We start from the raw sequence: 21,624 nt of genomic DNA on the forward strand, positions 1-21,624 counted from the left end.
TTACATGGACGATTCCTCCTGTCAGTACATTGACAGAGGTGAAACCGTTCACACGGAGGAGGACAGAAGCAGCTGAGGTCAGTTTCCGCCGGATTGGACTCGGATGAGTCGGCGCCGGCACAATCATCAGGCTCCATCTAAAACGGTGTGTTGTGTTCTTTCAAAAAGTGACACTTGCGGCTCTACGCAACTTTTATTTTAATTGTATTAGTATTTTGAAGCTACTGAAAAGAAATAACTTGCTTGTGACCATGCGGATAGGTTGTGACCTTTGACATAGTTTAGTGTCTTTACAATTATTTTTGACACAAACAAACCACAAACCATTGATAGCATCATGTTTCACACTGGTGTTATACTGAGGTGCAGAAAGAGGAAAGCAAATGTGTACGATTTGACTAGGAATCGTTTATTAAAAGGTGAGAAAACAAAAAGCCACAAACCATTGTTTTTAACCGTTTAAAAGTTATATACATTATAAATAATTCCCACTACATTTTAACCGTTTGTTTCCTCCTAGTCTCGAGTCCTACATACTGACATGGGTTTTTTTTCTTTTTCTTTTTTAAATCAGAGAGTCAGAGGGCAACAGTGAATGTCCCAGGATTGGGAACATGTTCATCTCTTCTGACTAAACCAAGCAGCTCGAGGAAATGTGTGAGTGCTTCACTGTAAATTCATGAAACCAGAGTACTATTTAACCCTCCTGCAGTGTTAGCGCCATGTTCCGGAAGAGCGCAGTGGATATCACAGCTCCGTCAGTTCCTGAAACCACAAGAGGAAAAAAAAAAAAAATCCTAAAAGCGAGCGTGGGGTCCACTCGACCTCTCTTAGGGCTGCGGGAAGGTTAAGGGAGGAAGTGTTGTTGTAGACCGACACCTTTTACAGGAGGAGGAGCATCACCACATCTCAGACGTCAGAGAGAACCTTTTTCTTATTAAGCCGTGGAGAATTCATCATTTCCTGTGCTTCATAATCCATACGGTACCAGAAATCCTCCGAACAATCCTCTACGAAGAGTTCTTCTAGTCGTGCACGCCCCAGCTTTAGCGCTAGCTGTCCTGCCGAGGCTCCTGCTGTTGGTGTGAAGCCGCCGGATTTAAGAGGGACACGGCGGACCACGGAGCCATGGCCGCCGCCGTGCCACACGGAGACAAGACCACGATGCTCTCCCCCGCCACGTCCTCCAGGGCCACTGTGTCGACCGCGCCCGCCGCCTTCTCAGAGCAGTCCACGCAAATGTAGTCCTCGTTTTCCGCCATTTCGCACGACACGCCCACGCAGACCTGGTGGAACCACTCGTCACAGCCGCCGTCGCACTGCACCCAGTCCACCTGGAGACGAACAGAAACGCAATTAGGATGTTTGGATAAAAATCTTAAAAAGGAGGAAATAAAATAAACATTTTTTCTCCCAGCATGTGTGGGTTGAAATTAATATATATAAACGTAGTAGGCTAGCTGTGATTGGCTGATTCAATGAATTTATTGAGCTTTCTTGAGAAAGAAAACCAGAGAGAATGAAAAAAAACAAAAAAACGAGAAAAGACAAAACGAAAACAAGAAAGAGGAAGAAAACAAGACAGCAAAGACAGAAAGAAAACAAAGACAGAAAACAAGAAGGGAAAAACAGAACACTAGGAAGTACAGAACTTAAATGACCTACTTTTTTATAAATTCTTGCATATTAATATTTATTGAAGGATTTTGTATTCATAAGCAGAGCTTCAGTTTTATTGAGCCTGCCCTGTCTGCCCTCTGAGCTCCCTGTCTATCAATTATCTCTGTTTCCCTGTTGTGCCACTTTCTCAGCAGGACGGGTCTGGATCCACAGCAAGGGAAGTGACCTTGTCCTCACCTTGTCTTTACACGGCCTCTGGCAGTTCTTCGCAGCGCACACCGCGTTCTCATCGTTGGAGTCCTCGGCGCCCGACCAGTCATATTTGGACGGGATGTCCAGGATCTTCTTCTCCTTCCTCTTCTCCAGGACGTCCTTGATGGCCTCGGCTTTCGCGGCTGCCTTCTCCTTCCTCTTCCTCTCCTTCTCCTCCTTGGCCAACCGCTTAGCCAGCTGTTTCATCTCCCGGTTCTTTTCCAGGTTGAGCTTCAGCTTCTTCTTCTTGGGCTTGCTGCCGAGGCCGAGCTCCAGGCCGACCCGTTTCAGCTCCTTGGACTTCTGCAGCCTCATGTCTCCCATGGCGGCGGCGGCGGCGCCACCGGCGGCGGCCATTAGCAGGTGGTGCTGCTCGGCTCTCTCCAGCTTCCGCTTTCGCTTCTTCTCGGAATCTTTAAATTTGATTTTGAGCGGTTTCTCCAGCAGCGAGTTGTCAGGCTGCAAAAAGGGATGGAGGGGAAAAAAGGTTCAATATTCTGCCAAAGTTTGACTTGCAGAAGTAGCCACGCCCCTAAAACTGCTCCACATTTGGTCTCGTTCCAAATACATACTGGAATGTAGCTTATTTGAGTTCTATGTTCTGACCAGCCAACAGAACGTAGATCATAATTATAACATAGAAAAGTATCAGAGATATTTCGAAATGTTCTACTAATAAATATTAGAGCCGCAAACTAATGATTATTTTAGTAATCAACTATCCTGACAATTAATCCATTAATCGTATATATAAAAAAATTTGAATGTTCTGCAGATTTTCCATTTAATCACTTCAGCCTTTATACACAAAATTAAAAATAAACTAAAAGATGCAATTACTTTTTTGAATAAGAAATAAAAATATATATATGACTACAAAGGATGCATCCCTGGCAAAAAAAAAACAAACAAAAAAAATCCACTTTATATTAGTCTGTTGAATATTTTTTGGATGAATAAATGGTTAGCAAAATATGATTAATATGAGATTTGTTTTTTATTTACAAAATTGGAAACTGAGGAGTTCTGGTTAGAATATATTGACAGACAATACAAACTGCATATATTTGTTGTACAGTTTAGGCTTACTTACTGCCCACACTGTGTTGCTCTTTCAACAAATGACCACTTTTAGAGTCCGCATACTTCAGTTCACAATTAATCGATTACTAAATTAGTTGACAATTATTTCAGTCGCTGATGAATCACAATTCATTCCATTAATCGTTTCAGCCCAAATAAAAATCTGAAAATGTATCGTGCATTTATAGCTCAAGACGTACGGAAGTGCACATAAAGCATTTCAATTCGTTCACACACAACCCCAGCACTCTCCCCCGAATATTCCTCCATTTTTAAGTTGTTGCAACTATTTGCACAATCGATGCGCTCCCTTACCTCCATGACCTGCAGGAATCTCTCCTCAGAGGGAGGGTGCGTGGCTTGCAGAATCCTCCAGATGTGCTGGGTCTCATCCAGGGACACCTCCAGCAGGTCTCCCAGCATCATCAGGTCCTCCAGCTGTGCCTTAGCCTGCAGGGACAGTTCCAGCACCGGGGGCTCCAGGCTCCGGGGCACCAGGGGGGTCTTTCGCGGTTGCTTTCTGGGTGTGCTGAGGTCTGAAGTGCAAAATATTTGGAAGTGAGACAAACTAGGGCTCTGAATGTAAGGAAAATGTGTGTAGAAGAAAAAAAAAAAGTGAGCACTCACTTTGCACGCAGGACTTGGAAGCTGACGAGTAGGCGTGTTCGGCGCAGAATGAAGGCGTGGCGGCGGGCCACATGTGGCTGACCACCTCCTCAGACTTCACGGGGATCTCTTCATCGCAAAACAGGTAGGGCTTCACCTCACCTGGGTCCTGGACAAGCACACGTCACAATTACAGAGGAACTTTGGGACCATTTGAAGGAAACTCAGGGTTCTGACACGCTTTCCACAAATTACACACTCCACTTTCCAGAGTTCTCGGTCCTTCCTGTTCGTTTTATAGCATAAAACAAATAAAGTTCATACTTAAAGTTATGGCAAACTGTAAAAAAAATAGAGCTGGCCTGTGACAACAAAGAAAAAAGAAAGAGAGGAGGAAACAAAAGAAAAAAATTAAAGGTAGAAAGTAAAAGGAAGAAAGAAACAACGGAATAAATAAAGAAACTTATTTTCTTCTTTTAAAAGAAAGAGTAACGAAGAAACAAAAATAAAGGAACAAAGAAAAAGATACACAGGAACAAAGAGCAAGACAGAGAGAAAGAAAGGAACAAATAAAGAAAGGAAGGTTTGAAACAAGAAGAAAACAAACAAGGAAGTAAAGGACACATCTAGACAACACTACATGCAGTCTGGAAATACAAATATCTTCTGTATTTCCAGACCAAGAAAGTAAGTAATTATCTTACTTTCTTTTTCCATACTTTTCCACAACTGGAAAATACTGAGATCATATTCCTGACCTTTTCAGGCGGTGTAGGAAATCTTTCACCCCTCACTTACCTTCATGTCGTAACCATAAGTCTCCCTGATGTCCTCGTCTGAATCCGTTTCCTCGTCATCGTAGTCCACAGACGGCCGTGGTGAAGCCGCTCGGCTGAAACCAGACTGCTGAAAGGTCTGGATGTGACCCTGCAGAACGGAGAAGGTCACAGCGTCTGGTTTCAGTTCAACGCCGGAAAACTCAGCTGCATTTCAAATCAATTAATCGCATGATAAATTAAAATGAGGTCAACAACTTCCATTCTGACGATTATTACTTTTTGAATGGTATTGATGTTTAGATATTTCATCAATTTCATTTATGGTTTTGGTTGTGGTTTTTAATTTCCATTTTATTTATTGTTGTTGGTTAAAAAGCTTAACCAAACAGCGGTGACATCTTCACAGATGTTAAAGGGTTTTAAAGGCTCACCTGCAGGTCAGGGTTGGCGGCCGCTTTCAGCAGCTCGGCGTTGATGATCTTCTCGGTTTTCTCCCTCGCCGCCTGCTCCACCATGCGCTGGCTGAGCACGGAAAGCTTCGCCAGAGCCGAGGACAGCTCCTCGGTAGCCAGAGCTTGACGTGCTCGATCCTGAAAAGGCAATTGGGCGAAAAGAAGCAGGTTAATCTGAAAGCCAACACTAAAAAAAAAAAAGAGAAGGAAAAACAAACAAAAAACAAAAAAACGTAGAAGGAGAAGAGTTTGGCGTGAATACCTGCCAGCTCATGGCCCGCTCCGTTAAACACTGCAGCGCCTCTCCTTCCGGCAGACGCACCGGCAGCTTCTGCAGAGAGACCAACAGGGACAGGATGGTCTCCAGTCTCGGTCTCCTCGATCTCTGGCACAGCGGACACAGGAACTTGGAGTCTTTGCTGTTGCTCTGCCAGCTGACGCCCACTTTCTTCTGCGTCCCCGTCTTGGGCAGAGGGACGCAGGCGCCGTGGAACCAGTCCTTGCACAGCTCGCACTGCAGCATGAAGCCGCTGGCCGTCTTCCGGCACAGGCAGAACTTGACTTCCTCGATGTGGTCCGCCATGGCCATCTTGGCTAAGTTGGCGGCGCGGAGCGAGTGGATGGCCTCCACTTCCTTCTGCTCCTTGGCTTTGAAGGCGGCCACCACGGCCGAGGGGTCTCGGGCCTCCTCCAGGTTTTCCTCCAGGTCGCTGAGGGCGTCGGGGTCGTAGCCGCTCCGCTCCTTCTCCATGAGCTCCTTGACGCGCTTCCGCTTGCTCTTGCTGTTGCTGTACACGCCGATGTCCACACGAGGACTGAGAACCTTCACAAAGTAAAAAGTAAATAAGAGAATATTTCATTTTGTTCCCCATAATCACACCGGATGTAACCTGCTTTTTATGGTTAAAAACACACTGAGAAAAATATAAAAATATTGATCATTTTTGTTGAGAATTCTATATGATGAATAAATAAATCCAGGTACACAATATTTAAAGAGGCAGTATTATGTATTTTTCAGGCACATAGTGCTATTTTACAGCACAATAAAGTAACCAGAACACCTTCAGCTGTTTTAAAAATGCTATGACTTAAAGGAAATTTGACTTCATCTTGAAATTGGGCCTCTGTCTCTTTAAGAAACTCCTCTGGAAACGGCTCCTTTAGGGACTCATCACAATATAGCTCCTGTATTAAACCTTTGACGTCAGCGACGTACTCCGCAATGTACTGAGAAATATTCCAGCAGATACGCAGCTCTACCCGGTGTTTGCTAATTGCTGTTGGCTAGTCTGAAGGAGCTAGATGGGGGAGATGCGGGGAAGGGCTGCTCTGCGAGGAGGAAGCTCAGAACCTGCAGCTTAGAGGAGGAGCTGCACCTCGAAGGCGTGGCTAGCTTCAGCCAGGCAGTTTGCACAGCTGAACAGTTGCCACGGGAGACTCCAAGTATGCTTTTGATGGGGGAATAGCATGATGTAAAGCTCAAAAAAAGTCAAATTTACATAATACTGCTCCTAAGAGGACTAACATTTATGAAGACCATCACACTCATTAACATCATAGTAAATGTCTTAGAATGGCCTAGTTGAAGTACATATCTAAAATAGATGAACTTGAAAATAGATCTTTTTTTTTTTTAATGACTGAGCTTGAGTTTGTTTATTTTGAGCTAAATTTTCTGCCGTTTGATGTGCAAAGAAATAACCCAAGAGTCAGGAAGTTCGTTCTACATCGTGTTCCAAATTATTATGCAAATTGGATTTAAGTGTCATAAAGATTACATTTTTTGTTGTGCTATTAAATTTATAGATGGTATTGTGTGTCAGGGCTCTTTGGATCACTATAATTAATTTCAGAGAGCTGAGTTGATTAGTTTGTCTGGTGAGCTCAATTAAAGGAAATCTACTGAAGAAGGATGTTCCACATTATTAAGCAGGCCACAGGTTTCAAGCAATATGGGAAAGAGAAAGGATCTCTGTTGACGAAAATCATCAGATAGTGTAGTGCCGTATGAAAACATTAGATATTTAACAAAAACTGAAGCGTTATCGTTCTGTGAAGAGATTTGTGGCTGATTCAGAACAAAGATGGGTTTGTGCAGATAAAGGCAGAATGAGGAAGGTTTCTGTTAGACAAATTCATCGGATTAAGAGAGCAGCTGTTAAAATGCCCTTACAAAGCAGCAAACCGTTATTTGAAGCTGCTGGTGCCTCTGGAACCTCAAGCGGGAGGATCCTCAAGAGGCTTGTGGTGCATCAACCTACTATTCGGCCACCAGTAACCAGAGCTCACAAGCAGAAACGGTCACAGTGGGCCCAGCCGTACATGAAGATTAATTTTCAAACAGACTTGTTCACTGATGACAAGTCTGTTGGATGGTCCAGATGGACGCAGTAGTGGATTGGTGGTGGACGGCCACCACGTCCCAACACGGCTGTGACGTCAGCAAGGAAGTGGTGGAGTCATGCTTTGGGCCGAAATCATGGGGAGAGAATCATTGGTCGGCCCCTTCAGAGTCCATGAAGGTGTGAAAATGACCTCAGCAAAGTATCTGGACTTTCTGACTGATCACTTTCTTTCATGGTTCAAAAGGAAGAGCCGTACCTTCCATAGCAAAACCATCTTCATCATGACAAACCACCATCTCATGCTGCAAGGAATACCACTGTGTCATTGGCTGCTATGGTCATAAAAGGGGAGAAACTCATGTGTGGTCACCATCCTCCTCTGACCTCTGACCTCAACCCTACTGAGAACCTTTGGAGTTTCCTCAAGCAGAAGATCTGAGGTTGAAATGCAGTTCATATCAAACCAGCAGCTCTGGGAAGGTTTTCTGACATCCTGCAGAGAAATTCGAGAAGAAAATATCCACAAACTCACAAGTTCAATGGATCAATAATTGTGCAGGTGATATCAAAGAAGGTCTCCTATGTTAATATGTAACTTGGTCTGTTAAGATGTTTTTGATTGAAATAGCTTTTGATTTTAGTTAATGCTGCACATTCAAAGAATGACCGTTTGCAGGTCTTTATAATCCATAAAATGTTTAGAAAATCTGCTGTGCATAATCATTTGGAACAGTGCATTTTGAGTTTTTTATTTTTGAAAAAAAATACTGTTCTCATGGGGAGCTTTGTTCAGTAAAATTTGATTTATACTGTAATAGTTCATGACTTGAAAATTATACTGACCATCATTTGCATTGACCATTTAAGAAAATCTGAGAAAATATCACTTGAATAATAATTTGGAACAAGGTGTATTATCAGCGTATCAACTGAACAGGGTTGAACACAATGCATTTAACACTTTTTAAAAAAAAATCATAAATATTCAACAGAATTTTCCTTCCACTCCTCACTTTAAATAGAAATGTGAAAAGGTTCAGAGGTAGGGAATCCCAGGGTTTCCCTCCCTACCTGCAGCAGAGTGTAGGTGGAGTTCTTCTTGAGGAAGGTGCGGGCGGTCCGCTCCCTCCAGGCTCGAGCCGAGGCCACCTGAGACTCCACTTGTCCGAGCAGATCGAGCCGCACGGGGATGGAGCGGCCTCTGGCCAGCAGGCTCTCCAGCTGCTCCAGGTAGGCATAGCTGCTTCCGCTGTGGATGGCCTCCACCTTAGAGGTCCAGTCCTTGGCCTTCTGCAGGGCCTCTTCCAGAGCCAGAACATTAGGCAGATATGCTGGGATGTTCCTTGCCTCCAGCACAATGTTCTCCAGCGTCACCATGCTGTGGCGAGGCCTGGGTTTACAAGAGGACACACAGGCAGAGGGGCGGTGTTCTACATCGCTTCGCTTCAACATCCGAACATCAGGAATTCAAAGAAGTATTTCAGGATGGAAATCGTTACCTAGCCTGCAGGCAGGCCCGTGCTTTATCCTCCCATCTCTCTGAGACAGTGAGGACTTCCTGTAGCTCTGCCATTGCTTTCTCCACAGCGTGATGCGGCGCTAAGCCGACTCCAGAGTCTATCAGCCGCTTCATTAGCTCCAGAGTGACGCGGTGCGGCTCAGCAAGGGTGCCACGGACCTTCGGTTTCAGAAAGACGACAGAAGAAGCAAAAAAAACAAAGCAAAGAAAAATGCTTAGTTTGTTTGAAGTTATAAAAATATTGCACGACTCTGTCACTGCTAGCAATCAAAACGAAGCATCTCCCCTCAGACACTTGGTTTCTGCAAGTTTCAAAAACTCAAATTTAAGACTTTTAAGAGCCATTGTGAGTAGAATGTCAGTTCATTCAGTACACTGGTGATAAATTTCCATTTAACCATGATAGATGCAAAAATACAAAAGAGGTTTCTCCTAATTAAATTCATGTTCATTTGATCGATGGTCTTAATTATGCTATTTGGGACAGAGGGCTACAAGCTGAAGACATTACTCTTGACAGACTTTTAATTTTTGTTTTATTAAATTCATCATAATATAGAACGGTCTCGCTGGAACCACAAGTTAAGTTTGGATTTATATTTGTTAATTTTGCTTACAACAGTTAAGCTAAGCGCTAACTAGCAAGAGTGTTTTAGCCACTAGTTAGCGGTGGCCTCAATGTCTCGAGTCACAGAACGCAATGAGGATTTCTGAGCGCGACTCTAACTTTTGCCGGACAGAAAAGTCCCACGAGAAAAAAAAAAAAAAAACGACATTAAATGGTTCGGTCAAGAAAAAATCTTAGATATTAAAGGCCAACTTACTTTCTTAAATTAATTTAAGACATTTTAAGGCCATAGTTTTAGATACACACATATAAGACTGTTTTAAGACGCGTTGACACCCTGTGACAGAATCAAACCCTTTTCCAAACAGTATATGCCACATTAATGATTAGCAACACCAGGGGTTAAGCACAACCCGCATAAAGAGGCCTTAGTCCTCGACGCCGCTGTCGCAGGTTCAATTTCTGATCTGGTGACCTTTGCCGTATGAATTCCCCCTCTCTCTTCATCATACTTTCCTGTCTTAACATTTTCAAATAAAGGTCACTAGAGGCAAAAAACAACCTTAAAAAGCATTAGCACCACCAGCCCACCTCATCAAGCCAGCGTGCCTGCTGCAGCTCCTGCTTTAGCTTGGGCAGCTCAGGAAGCTCCACATCCAGGCCGCTACCCAGGTCCAAAAGCTCCTGCAGCTTGGAGGAGTCGGGCATCTCGTCGGATAGAGCCACCTGGGCTCGCTCGTGGAAGTCCTCCACCGTCTCCAGTAACTCCTGGAGACACGGAGAGCATTAAAAAAACACCCCCAAAATAACAGATGCTGCTGAATGAGAAGGAGGAAGGTGATAGGATTTGAGACGAACTTTGACTTGTCGCGCCTGGCTGATGATGCAGGGCAGCCGGAAGAGCTGCTCCACGAAAGCTTTGAGCTCGTCCACAGTCAGCTTGGTGCGGTTGCGGCTACTGTCAGAACGAAGGCGGCTGCTGCAAAATCACAGAGAAAACTCCCGGTTCTCATTTAAAGCAGATGAATACATAACTAAACACGAGATAAATAAAATAAAAAGAAGTCAACAACGCAGCACTTTCTTGATACAAATGTGACTAACCAAAGTAGATGTGATTACACAGAAACATCTTTACTGATGGATTCCATGAAAGTATGAATACAAGGTTTCACTCTGAGGGAATGGCAGATTTTTTTTTTTACATTGATCACAAAGTGAAAGAACCTGCAAAAAATAAACTGAGGGGAAGAAAGAAAAAGGGAAAGAGAATGAGGGGTGGAATTAGGACCACTGAAAAAAAAAACTGAATTTAATCTTCTGAGATCAAAACACCAAGAAAAGAAAAAAATGATTTTTTCGTTGTTTCAGTGGCCCTAATCATCTTCTGTATGGACAGACGAGAGGATGGATGGGTGAAAAAGATAGATGGACAGAGGGTGGAATGGGTGGAATAAGGTCTAGAAATAAAAACAAATAGTTTTCAGTGATTCTCATGATCTTCAAAACACTTCAGACTCAGAGTTTTCTCAACCTTTGCCGTTTTGGAGCCCTGCTGGGAACCAACCTGTGCCTTTGCTTGCGGCTGAGCAGCAGCTGGGCCACAGAGGAACACGTCTCTGCCTCCTTCACCATCTCCCTCAGGCGGCGGAACAAAACGTTCTCGGGATACTTCCTGTCCTCGGCGTCCTCCAGCAAAACCTTCAGCTCTATTAGATCTACCACAGAGGAAGAAGGAGCGAGAAACCAATCAGTCTGGAAATCAGTTTACTGGTGTTAATTAAACTCTCACGCACCTCTGATTTAAATTTTTTTATACATATAAAAATATTCCAAGAAGGCTCCTGTTCTGCGAGAAACATTAAAATCAAATTCCGGTCTTTTCTAGACTCTACAGAAACCCTATAATATCCATTTTATCATCATGTGGATGTGTTTTTACAGCTGAATTCGGGTCTACCTTTCTTGTTTTTCTGGTCTGCTGCTAACGCCTCTGCGACCCGCTTGGCCCAGGTGTCGTAGGACTGTGCCCGCGTCTTCACACCGTACAGCATGGACGGAAACTCCTCCAGACCATAACGGTACCTGAAAGAAACCAGTTACACACATTTATCCAGTAAGCTGAAGTTCCATAAAACCCATGCTGAGCCGTCGTGCAGGAACAGAAGAGGATCTCACCGGAGACACTTGCTGCCGAGGGGACAGTCGCAGAGGTCCTTAGCGTGATGGAGACAGACGAGCCTATCTGGGCTGCAGGAGCACGTCAGCGCAGACAGGAAACACGTCGTCTTACACTTGTAGCACTGGCGCTCGTCGTCTGGAACGAGTTCGAAAACCTCCTGCTCCGATGAGAGCACTCCCTTTGAGGAGAGACAACAGAGCGGACGATGACTGCATTCATGTCTGACGATTTAGCGTTCAGCTAACCAGAAAGAAAAGACTCACCATCTCCTGGACAGCCTGCCTCAGTTTCGTTTCCTCCTCTATCATATCGTCCATTTCTTTGAAGACGGCCGCCGCCAGCTCCACATCGAGGTTCTCGGGATCGGCCACCATTTTGCACAAGAGCTCCTCGTGGGAGAAGACGCAGTAACGGTGGAGGCGGCGGTAGTGGGCGACACACTGACGGCCCAACGGCAGCTAGGAAAGCAGAGAGGGTGTAAGCGCGTTTCCAAACAATGAATAGAAATAAAACCTACAAGAGGAGTTTTTGTTTTCCTAACCCAGTCTGCGGTGCAGAAGTTCACAGCTTCCGCAAAGTTGTAGCCCTGGTTGAAGCCGCTGTGGTAGGCCCTCGGGAAGGTTACCACGAACTCCCCTGCGCACTGATTGGTTCGGTAGACCTGGAGTAAGAGATTTTTTTTATTCACACGAGACGACCCAGACACCTCATCGAGTCAAATATTTAGACTTCAGGTGTTTGGGTTACTTACGGGGACGCCGTGATCCATGAGGACGTTCGGATTCATGATGGTGACCAGCTGATGCAGGAGGTCTGGCTGAGAGTCAAAAAGCTCTGGAGCCAGCTTTTTCATGACAGCCTCTAGTTTCTCTGCTGCAGAGGCCGGCACTCCATACCAGGTTTTGGGTTCTCCCCTGGAGGAAAAATAAAGGTAAGCAACAGATTAATAAAAAATAAAAATAGAGAGAAAAAAACATATAGTTTATTGAACAGTTATATTGCTTGTATTTTAAACGCACACTGAGATTAAAATAATTCCCACCAGATTCCCAGGCAGCCAATGAGGCTAAACAACTGCATTGTTGTCAAAAGCAATCCACAAACACCACAAATGATATCTAAAGGCGTTCCACAAGGAGCTATTTTAGTTCCCATTTTGTTGTTTATTTTTGAAAATGACTTAGAAAGTACAGATTGCAAACGAAGTCAATTTATTTGCCGATTATGCATTAATACACGTTTCCAAACTCAAATTTTTGACTTTTAGTCATAATTTTTTTTTTTAACTTCATTTAAAAGTGTCTCCCCTCCGAAACGCCGCTCCAATGCAATAACGGTCACCTGTAAATCAAAAGCCTCTCACCAGTGAAGGAAATTGATAGAGTAGCTCCAGTGGTCCTCGATGTGCCAGCAGAACGAGGAGAAACACATGCCCACGTACAGCCAGGGCACCTTCATGCCTGATATGTCAACATTAATGTGTGTGAGAACGGACTGCTCCAGTACTGGCATGTTGTTCAAGTTCCAGCCCGAGTTTGCATATTCCTGTCAGAAGAGGAAACGAGGACTTCTTTACTAGTGGGTCAAAATACATTGTCACTTTTTTTCTCTTTTTTGCCCAAAGTGATTTTGGAAAAAAAAAAAAAAATTATCATCTTTTTCTTTCCAAAAAATGTTTTGAGCAAAAAAAAAAAACAAAAACAAAAAAACAACACTTAGAAATTACTTATTTTAGCAAGGTGGCATTATTACAATTATATATATTTTTCATCATAACTGATTAACGTTATAGAATAATAATTAATGTAACAGGATGAGAAATTAACAAAGTTGAACATATGACTTACGAGGAAGAACAGATTACATTTTTGTTTAAGCACAAAGCCTATAGTAATGCAGTGCCTTAAAATGAATCAGAATTTTCTTTCATTAAGTGGATTACATTGAAATATGCTTTTTGTTATTTCTATTAGTTATTTTGTCATTACATCAAATTGAAGCTAATTTGATAAAAAAAAAAGTGTTACAGTGAAACAAGTTATAGCGCTTGCATGTGTTTATTGTTGACATTACTGCCGCCTAGTGGCTAAGAATTAATATTTCAGCAGTTTTTGTTAAACAGGTCAGGGATGATTTTTTTTTTTTTTTAAATAGCAACTGAAACATATTAATTACATAATTCAAAGACCAAGGCCATGTGAGACGTATGAGTGTTCTCACCTCTTCATCTCCCAGAAGCCTCCTCTTGCCGTCCTTTATAGGAAAACCACTGCCCACGTCCTTGGAGCTGATGTCAGCGCCGTACTCTACGATGACGTCCTCCTCAATGCTGCTGACCAGGCGCCAGAACTCCTTCTCGACCAACTCTGTCGGAACCATCTAATAACACGCGGAGGACTTTGTTGAGCTTTCAGATTTGAGGTGCAAACTGCCGTGACTCCACTTCCTCACCAACGGGTCAAACACGCTAGCTCAAAACGTTCGTTCTACTCACGTGAACTGGCATGTTGAAATAGTCGGACTTAAAGTGGTCGGCCATTTCGCCAAAACTCTGCAGAGTGTACTCCCTCACAGCCTGCTCAAAGCCAAAAGCTTCTCGGGGCTTACTGCACTCCTGTGAGGGAAACAGAAATGCGCATGAATTTGAAACAAAATACCCAACAGAGGACATTAAAAGTGCCCAGCAACACAAAACTCTGGTTCTGACACACAAAGCTGGCTCAAATCTTATTTGGCAGACAGAAACTACTTTGTTTCATTTGGTAATTATAATTCTGGCCAAAAAAAGAGAGAAAAAAGTCCATTTTGAGGCTCCCCAAGGGTTCATTGTTGGTTCATTGTTCCATCTCACACCAATATGACTTCATATCTCTGTGTCACCTCATAACCCTAGTGCTCTATGCTCACTGATACAGTGTGTCCATAGTAGAAATGAGGCTCAGTGGGTTTACAGAACACAGAACTTGCAAGAGACCTGACAGTAAAAACACGTTGCCCTGCTAAATAAACACTTCATAGCAATTTTAATGGCTCTGGAGATCAGATGATTATTAAGTAAAATGGTTTTCTCTATAATTCAGTTAGTTTTTCTTGATGTAAAAGAGTAATTTTAAAATAGTTTTGGGTCATTATGTAACGACTGATCAGAGTAAATTAGAGTCGTCCCTGTTTTTTGGATCCAGTCTGAAAAAAGAAGTGTAATAAAAAGAAAATTAACTTGCTGGATGATAAATTGTCCAAAAAGTTATTGCGATAAATGATAGTATTGTTGTTTTTAGACCATTCTCAATATAATGGAAATGGCATAATAATGATAGAAACCATTCTCAAAAGATCAATAAACTTTCAATTCTAATGAACATTTAACACAGGAACTGGAAGACATTTTGAATATTCAAAATAAATAAAAGAACAGCAACAACAAATAAAATGAATCACAAAGTCTCTGTAAACAAAATTGTTCTTAAAGAAAACAATAAATCATGAATATGGAAATCAATGAAGTGGTTTTAATTCATCATGCGATTAAATAATTTATTGATAATTGCGTCAGGGCCAGTTCTAAAGCAGTAAGAGAGCAAAAAAAAAAACAACAATCCATACAGTGATAGCATACGAGACCAAATGTAAAAGGTCTAGTTGAAGGTTTGAACTTGTCAGTGTGTCTCGTAGCCTACCTCAGCGACACACTTCGGGCACCTCCAGTCTCCTTTGGGCACGTCCTGCAGGGGTGGAATGAGGCAGAAAGTGTGGTAGCTGTCGTCACAGCCGTCACACAGCAGCAGCCGGTCTTCCTCGTCGCCTCGTCCGCACACCAGGCAGAAATAAAGATCAATCTGGGGGAAGTAAAGAGGGCACAAGAGATATAAAGACTGTCACAGCTCATCTAAATAATAATAATAAAAAAACAAGACTCAGATTTTGAGCAAAGATGACTGAAACTCTTACAAAGTTGACCTCCAGAGTCTCCTTGCGTGGCCTCATCTTAATGGCGAAGGCCTGGGCTTTGAGATGCCGCTGCTTCTTAATAAATCCATCTTCTGCGTAGATCGAGAGCAGTGCAAAAACGGATGAGTCCGCCTGATGTTTGCAAGTTGCATTTAAAAAAACAATAAAATAATTTACCAGCTGATACAATCTCCAATCCGACCATCTTGGGACTCGTTCCGAAGATTTTGAGGCTTGTGGGCTCCTTGTTTTCCCTCTGTGGGGACAAAATCAGCAGAAAACTGTAAAACAGACGGATTCCGATGGAAGGCAGGAGCTTAGTACAACTTATACTGTATAGCGATTTACATTTTATCATCACAAGGAAGAGCAGCAAACATATAGTAGGTGAGTGAGATCATGATTTTCTGCAACTGGTCTATGTGATTGATGTAAACTGTCACTTTGCCTACTACCTCCGACTTTAGTCGTCTGGATCGCCTCTCTGAAGGAAGCTGATCTTTGGTTTGAGTCACGTCACCCTCTTTCTCCTTGTCGTTTTCATCCTCCTCTTCTTGCTCGTCTTCCTCCATCGCCTCCTCCCCGACACCCTCGTCCACTTCTTCCCCATCTGCTCCCTCATCGTACAGCCGCTGGACGCCCTGATTTAAAGCAATTGGCAGAAACGAAGCAACGTCGTTTTCAGGTCCAAGGTGACCGCTTGTGCTTTTAAACAAAACTACATCCGTAGAACGACGGGCGCCACTTACGGTAAGGGTAGCTCCAGACTGGAAGAGCTCATAAGGGTAAAGGAATCTCTCATAATGCGAACGTAGAAGAGAACCGGTGCCTTTTCCCGGTGGGAAGCCCATGCGAGTCGCCACTTTGGACCATCTCTTCTCTTTGCACACCGTCTCAAATCCGCCTTCAGACGACACAATCTGAAAGGGATGCAAGCGTCCAACATGAGGAGATTAAGTTATTTGAACGTGTCCAGTAACTTTTAGCTGTGTTCATTGTACCCGCTGAGTGCAGAAACAACTGTCTACTTAAAAAGGGCCGAAAATCTGGCTTCACCTTGCTGAGCTGATAGAGGTCCAAAATCTTTCTCTCTACATGAGGGAAACGAATCTTGGATCCTTGCAGCTCCCAGAACTTTGCGATCTGATCCAGGAAGTTCAGTTTTACTCGAGTGAGTGCCTGTAAAAAAATTTTTTTAAAAAGTGATTAGAAATATAGACTAAAGAGTGAGTGTTTTAAGTGAAACTGGTGTAGACGTCCAGCTAGTTATGAAAGGCTTTAGCGGAGTGTTTCTGCTGACCCGAATTTTAACAAGGACAGTATAAATCTTCATATAAAGTTCCCATCAATGGATGTGAGCTTTAGCATCTCAGCCACTACCAAACATTATATTTAGCGAAGACACTAAAGTTAATTTGATTTCATCTAACTGGCCAAATATATCCTCAATTTGCAAAACCAATAAATAAATAAAAAAACTCACCTCAAGTTCATTGAGTCTCTGCACTCTGGGTGTGAAGCGGAAGTTGCGAACATCACAGGCAAACGGAGGCTGCCAGTCCTGACAGACAGAAGGGAAATAGTAGGTACTCCCAGAACTACTTGAGGAAAGAGGAAATGGAAACAATCCAAAATGGATCTAACGCTCAAAGCAGCAACGATTAAAAAAATTAAATAATAATAATTTAAAAAAAACTTTAAGATACAAGGTTTCCCCCAGAAAACTTGCTAAGCCCGGTGGTTGGGTGGTAGGGCAGTCATTCATCCAGCGGCCGTCGTTTTTTTGAGTAAAAAAAATGTTTTAAGTTCACAGGAAATTTGAAAATATCACTTGATAATTATGTATTATTGGAAGATTAATATCTGAACACCAACTATAAAGTCTTAAAAAAATATAACATAAAAAACACATAAATAAAAAAAAAAACTTAAATAAGAAATGCTAAGCCTGGTGGGGGCACAAGTAAAGCCTGGTGGCCCGCCAGGCTTATAATACACATAATAGCTGTTATAATAATAGCTATACACCCAATTTACAAGCGTCACACTGTGCATTTTATTGGAATGTTTGGTTGAGTTTGAATGAAATTAAAAGTAAAATCCAGGAGTAGCAGTTTCAAAATATGTAAAGCCATAAGAGCTGTCACTATTTCTGAGTTGACATGAGCATTAGGCCTGTATTTCCTCCAATGTCATCATCCACATTATTGATCTATAACTTAGTCATCAGGACAACAAAAGCAAAACATTAAATGCAAGAGCTGCATAAAGCTGTCTTTAAACAGTTTTCATGACAAAATACGGAAAGCAGACAAATGACACAAAGGGCTAAGAAATTAAGCTCTGTTTGACCTTTGTTGGAGCAGCCAACTAGTAGTTGAGTTACAAAATTCAAGCAGGCCTACGGTAAACCTCAGCTGCGCACTTTTGACATCATCACAAAGGATAAACCCGTGCAGATTTTCAAACAGAAGGCTTTTCTCGTGCTCAAATGGAAGAGTTTACCTGGGGAGGTCTGATCTTGCAGATGCCCGTTTTCTCTGCAATCGGTCGGATCTTGTTGATGAATCCTAAAGGATCCGAGAATTCCTCCCAACTCGGCTCAAACACCGGGCACTCGGGAGGGGGAACGAACTCGGCGAACGCAGCCATGTCGAAGTGAATCCGGGGGAAACAAGTCATTCACACACAAAAGAAAATACGCTCAAAAATAAAAGAGTTGACATCAAGGATCCATGATTTAACAGCAACCGTCTTCTTGGGGAAGTTCCTCCGCGTCCATGATTATTCTGCAAATCTTCCCTCGATGAGAAATGTATCACATATAGCAGTGATCATGTCTTGATTCATAACGAGGCTTGTGAGATAATCCAAAACACAGAAAAAGGTAGCAGCTAGTGATGAGTGTACACCCATCCTCCGCAAACAGTAGGGTAGGCCAGGCCGGGAAGTGTTCACCTGAGACGTAGGGCAGGGTCAGTCCGACACGTTATCATCTTTCTTCCTTCGGGTTTGTGTGTTTCCAACAAAGTTATCAGCGCCTAGCTCACACTTTGCTTCTTCTTCTTAAGAATACCACCCAAACTGGGCGCTAATAGCAAGCTCGAGTAGCCGGGTGATGTATTCACTCTGTCCAACAACTCGTACTCAAAGGGGCAACAAGCAGGAAGCTAATTAAATCGGTGCTAGCTTAGCTTTAGCTGTCTGTTGCGCACCTAAACATTGCCGTCAGACGAATAAAGTCGCCTAAGCGAGCTATTCTTCTATTATGCAGTCTTGTTAAATTAACATACATTTTGAAAGCACAGACACATTTGTTTTATGCTTTAAAACGTTTAAGGGTGGTAGGTTTGCGCATAAATGAACGTCGTCTACGAGTAAGATAGCTGCATTAGCAGACATGCTAACTAGCACTAGCAAGGAAGAGAGAGCCGTTGTGATGCCTCCAGAGAAACTCGGAAAAAAACATTTTGAGCACTAGTACTGACAAAGTTGATAACGAAAACATGTAACTGAAGGTATTTTATCAATTTAAGTTCCAACACGTTTTTCTTTAAAAAAAAAAAAAAAGATTTTTTTTTTTTTTTTTTTTGGCCTTGCTGCTTATGCAAACGCTATACTGGGTCTGGATGTTGATTTTAAATGACAGAAATTCCGAAACAACACAGTGCAAACTGAGAAATAATATTGATTAAAAGAGACATATTAATAGGAAAAGCAGCTGTTTAATCCAGGACTAGAAATGCAGGAGTGCTATTATTGCTGTATTACATTTTGTTCTAGGGTTGTTTGACAAGACAAAAGTAAATATTGTTTTGGCAGTACAAAAAAAATAAATTAGTTCCAAGTAGAGCTGAACTGTGCCATGGTGGGTTAGGAACATGCATCCTTATACATTTACCTTCTTTTAAAGAAAATGCAATTATAAGAAAAGCTACAATTATAAATAAATTTTAAATAAATACAAGAAAGTAGGCGGAGATATTGTTCATGCTGAAAAGTTGACTATCAAATTAACAGAAGCTTTCGGTCATTTTTTTTTCTCTCTTCCATTGTTCTGTTTTGTTCGACTTGTACCTCCCTTTTTCAGGTAAGAAATTAAGTTTATAGTGGCTTACATAGAACTATATCGGATTTCATAGCCTCGAAACCTGTGGAGTACAGATGTATTTTATAGAAGTGACCAGCAGGTGGCGCTCGCGGACAGTTTTCCCTTTCGGCTGGTGTTTGGAGGCTCTCAACAAGCCCACCCCTCACCTCACAGTCCTCAAACCTGTGACGTTCCCCGCGAACTTCATCCAGTAGCACTCCGCCACATCCGCCCATTCACAGCTGCACCGAGGATGCGGAGGGAAAACTCATCGTCACGTCTTCATGGTTTTGGTCGCATTTGGGCGTTTAGGTTCGCATGGACTTGGGGCTAAACAAACCCCCCACCCCTGCTCCCGGCTTCACCTCTATCTGATGCAGACTACAAATCAAACTCTTGATGCAGCTGCAAAGGCGAAGACCTGGAAAGGATGATTAATTTGTAGACATGGATATGAGACATTTTGTGTCAAAACTCATTGAGCAAGGACTGTGCGTTTTGTGCAAGGATTTATTTTTTTCCTCCCTCCTTTTTTGTTGGATTCAAGCATGCGTAATTATACTTAATATCTGCAGAGTGTAACATCGTCTCGCTCTCTTGGCACGCCTTGTTTCTTGTGCGCTTTTACGCACGGACGCAGACTAAAACTGGCGCAGGTTGAGGTAGTAGTTTGTGCTGTTGGCCGGGGCGACGTGCTGCCCCACATGGAGATGACTGCGCAATCTACTGCCTTGCCGGCGCCGGTGACTCGCTGCAGAGAAGACTGAAGACTTATTTGAACTACAATCTGAACTCGGGTTTTTTAAAGATAAATATGTGATTATGGCGGGGTACAGAAGCGCCATTCTCGGTTAACTGGTGTAAAACTTGCACTAATTTCCCTTACTGGTTATTTTCTTTGAGTTTTGGTCCTAATAATAAATAGTAATATATTAAAAAAAATATCCAAATGTTAAAACAGAAAAATGAACTTGTATTTTTGCACCTTCTGAAATAGTGGGGAACCAACAAGTTGGTGTGGAGAGATTAGAATAAGAACTATACCAAAAGCGTTTTTACACTTTACCTGTGATGGACATAAAAAAATGTCAATAGTGTTTTTTGTTTGTTTGATTATCTTTCCTTTTCTATTTTTTCAGCGTTTTCCAACCTGCTGTTATGAATTTGTTCAATGTAATCATGCATGTGTTTGGTCAGCTACTTGCCTTTATAACAGTATAAAGTGAAATCCAGCTTAGCAGTGTTAGGCCCCTTCTGGAAAAGCATATTTGAACTGTCTGAAATTAATAAACAAAGTTTTGAGTAACACAAATTATGAACAAGTTTTCAAAGAGTACTTTTATGTTTACCCCGCTCTTTATTTGACACCTGCTTGATGACTTAAGACAGACCTAAAATAACTAGTTTTGCAATGGATAAAGTCAACTGCAGTAGAGAAGTTTGTGGTCAAACGCACACATTCCTCTTGTAATTGAAGTTCGCACAATTAAGAGAATCACTTTTAAACTTTAATCTTTAAAAGCTCTACATGGTAGTTCAGAGTGTTCTTCTGCAGAGGCCTGAATTGTAAATGAACGTAATTCCTTGTGATATTAACTCGACGTGCTTTACGCTGGAGTCACATTTACTGAATTGTACTTTCAGAGGAGGAGGAAGCTGGAACTGAACCAACAACGCCGCTCCGCCATCTTTCCAATCCCTTAAACGGGGAGATGACATTTTAAGTGGATCTTCCCCGTGCACTGGAGAAGCTAAATGCCAGATTACTGGCACAGAGATTAGTTTCCCCCTTTCAAATTCAGATGTTTACATACCTTTCCTGAAATTACCTTCAAACTGTAAAGCTTGGGTCAAACATTTTGAATATTGTTCCTCAAGCTAGCACCTCTAAACACTAGCTAGCAGCAGATAAATCTATAGCATAAACTGCATCAGTAATGTGCTGCACCTCCTTTGTGCTTGTTCTTTCTGAGACTGCCTGCAGCTGAAAGCAGGACAGATTTTAGCAACTCATTCTGACTGGTAGCTTTTAGTATTCAATTATCTGAATGAGACGAATTGTATTTATTGACATGGATCTTTATTGTCTTTTTTTTTGATTCCTGGGTAAGAAACACTGAAGGTAAACATTGCTTGTCTCCTTCCGACGTCAAGCTTGTGCGAGGAGACATCCAAAT

General features: G+C 42.4%; 1 protein-coding gene across 1 annotated transcript; it reads right to left on the bottom strand.

Moving 5' to 3' along the window:
• Window positions 1–388: 388 nt before the first annotated feature.
• On the bottom strand, window positions 389–18,807 carry kdm5a (lysine demethylase 5A). The gene is made up of 28 exons (XM_014476039.2): window positions 17,863–18,807; window positions 16,841–16,918; window positions 16,414–16,536; window positions 16,107–16,277; window positions 15,813–15,998; window positions 15,535–15,613; window positions 15,358–15,449; window positions 15,087–15,245; window positions 13,904–14,023; window positions 13,630–13,788; window positions 12,773–12,954; window positions 12,161–12,323; window positions 11,951–12,070; window positions 11,673–11,867; window positions 11,406–11,587; window positions 11,188–11,312; window positions 10,795–10,945; window positions 10,086–10,206; window positions 9,819–9,995; window positions 8,640–8,818; window positions 8,212–8,530; window positions 5,055–5,615; window positions 4,772–4,930; window positions 4,360–4,488; window positions 3,583–3,730; window positions 3,271–3,491; window positions 1,858–2,331; window positions 389–1,334 (listed from the first exon to the last, which is right to left on the bottom strand). The coding sequence occupies exons 1-28, from the start codon at window positions 18,037–18,039 to the stop codon at window positions 1,053–1,055; spliced, it is 5,232 nt and encodes a 1,743-aa protein (XP_014331525.2). The 5' UTR covers window positions 18,040–18,807; the 3' UTR covers window positions 389–1,052.
• Between the last annotated feature and the right edge of the window lie 2,817 nt (window positions 18,808–21,624).

This window comes from Xiphophorus maculatus, chromosome 17 (genome assembly GCF_002775205.1).
Source record: "Xiphophorus maculatus strain JP 163 A chromosome 17, X_maculatus-5.0-male, whole genome shotgun sequence".
In the NCBI taxonomy this organism is placed as follows: Eukaryota; Metazoa; Chordata; class Actinopteri; order Cyprinodontiformes; family Poeciliidae; genus Xiphophorus; species Xiphophorus maculatus.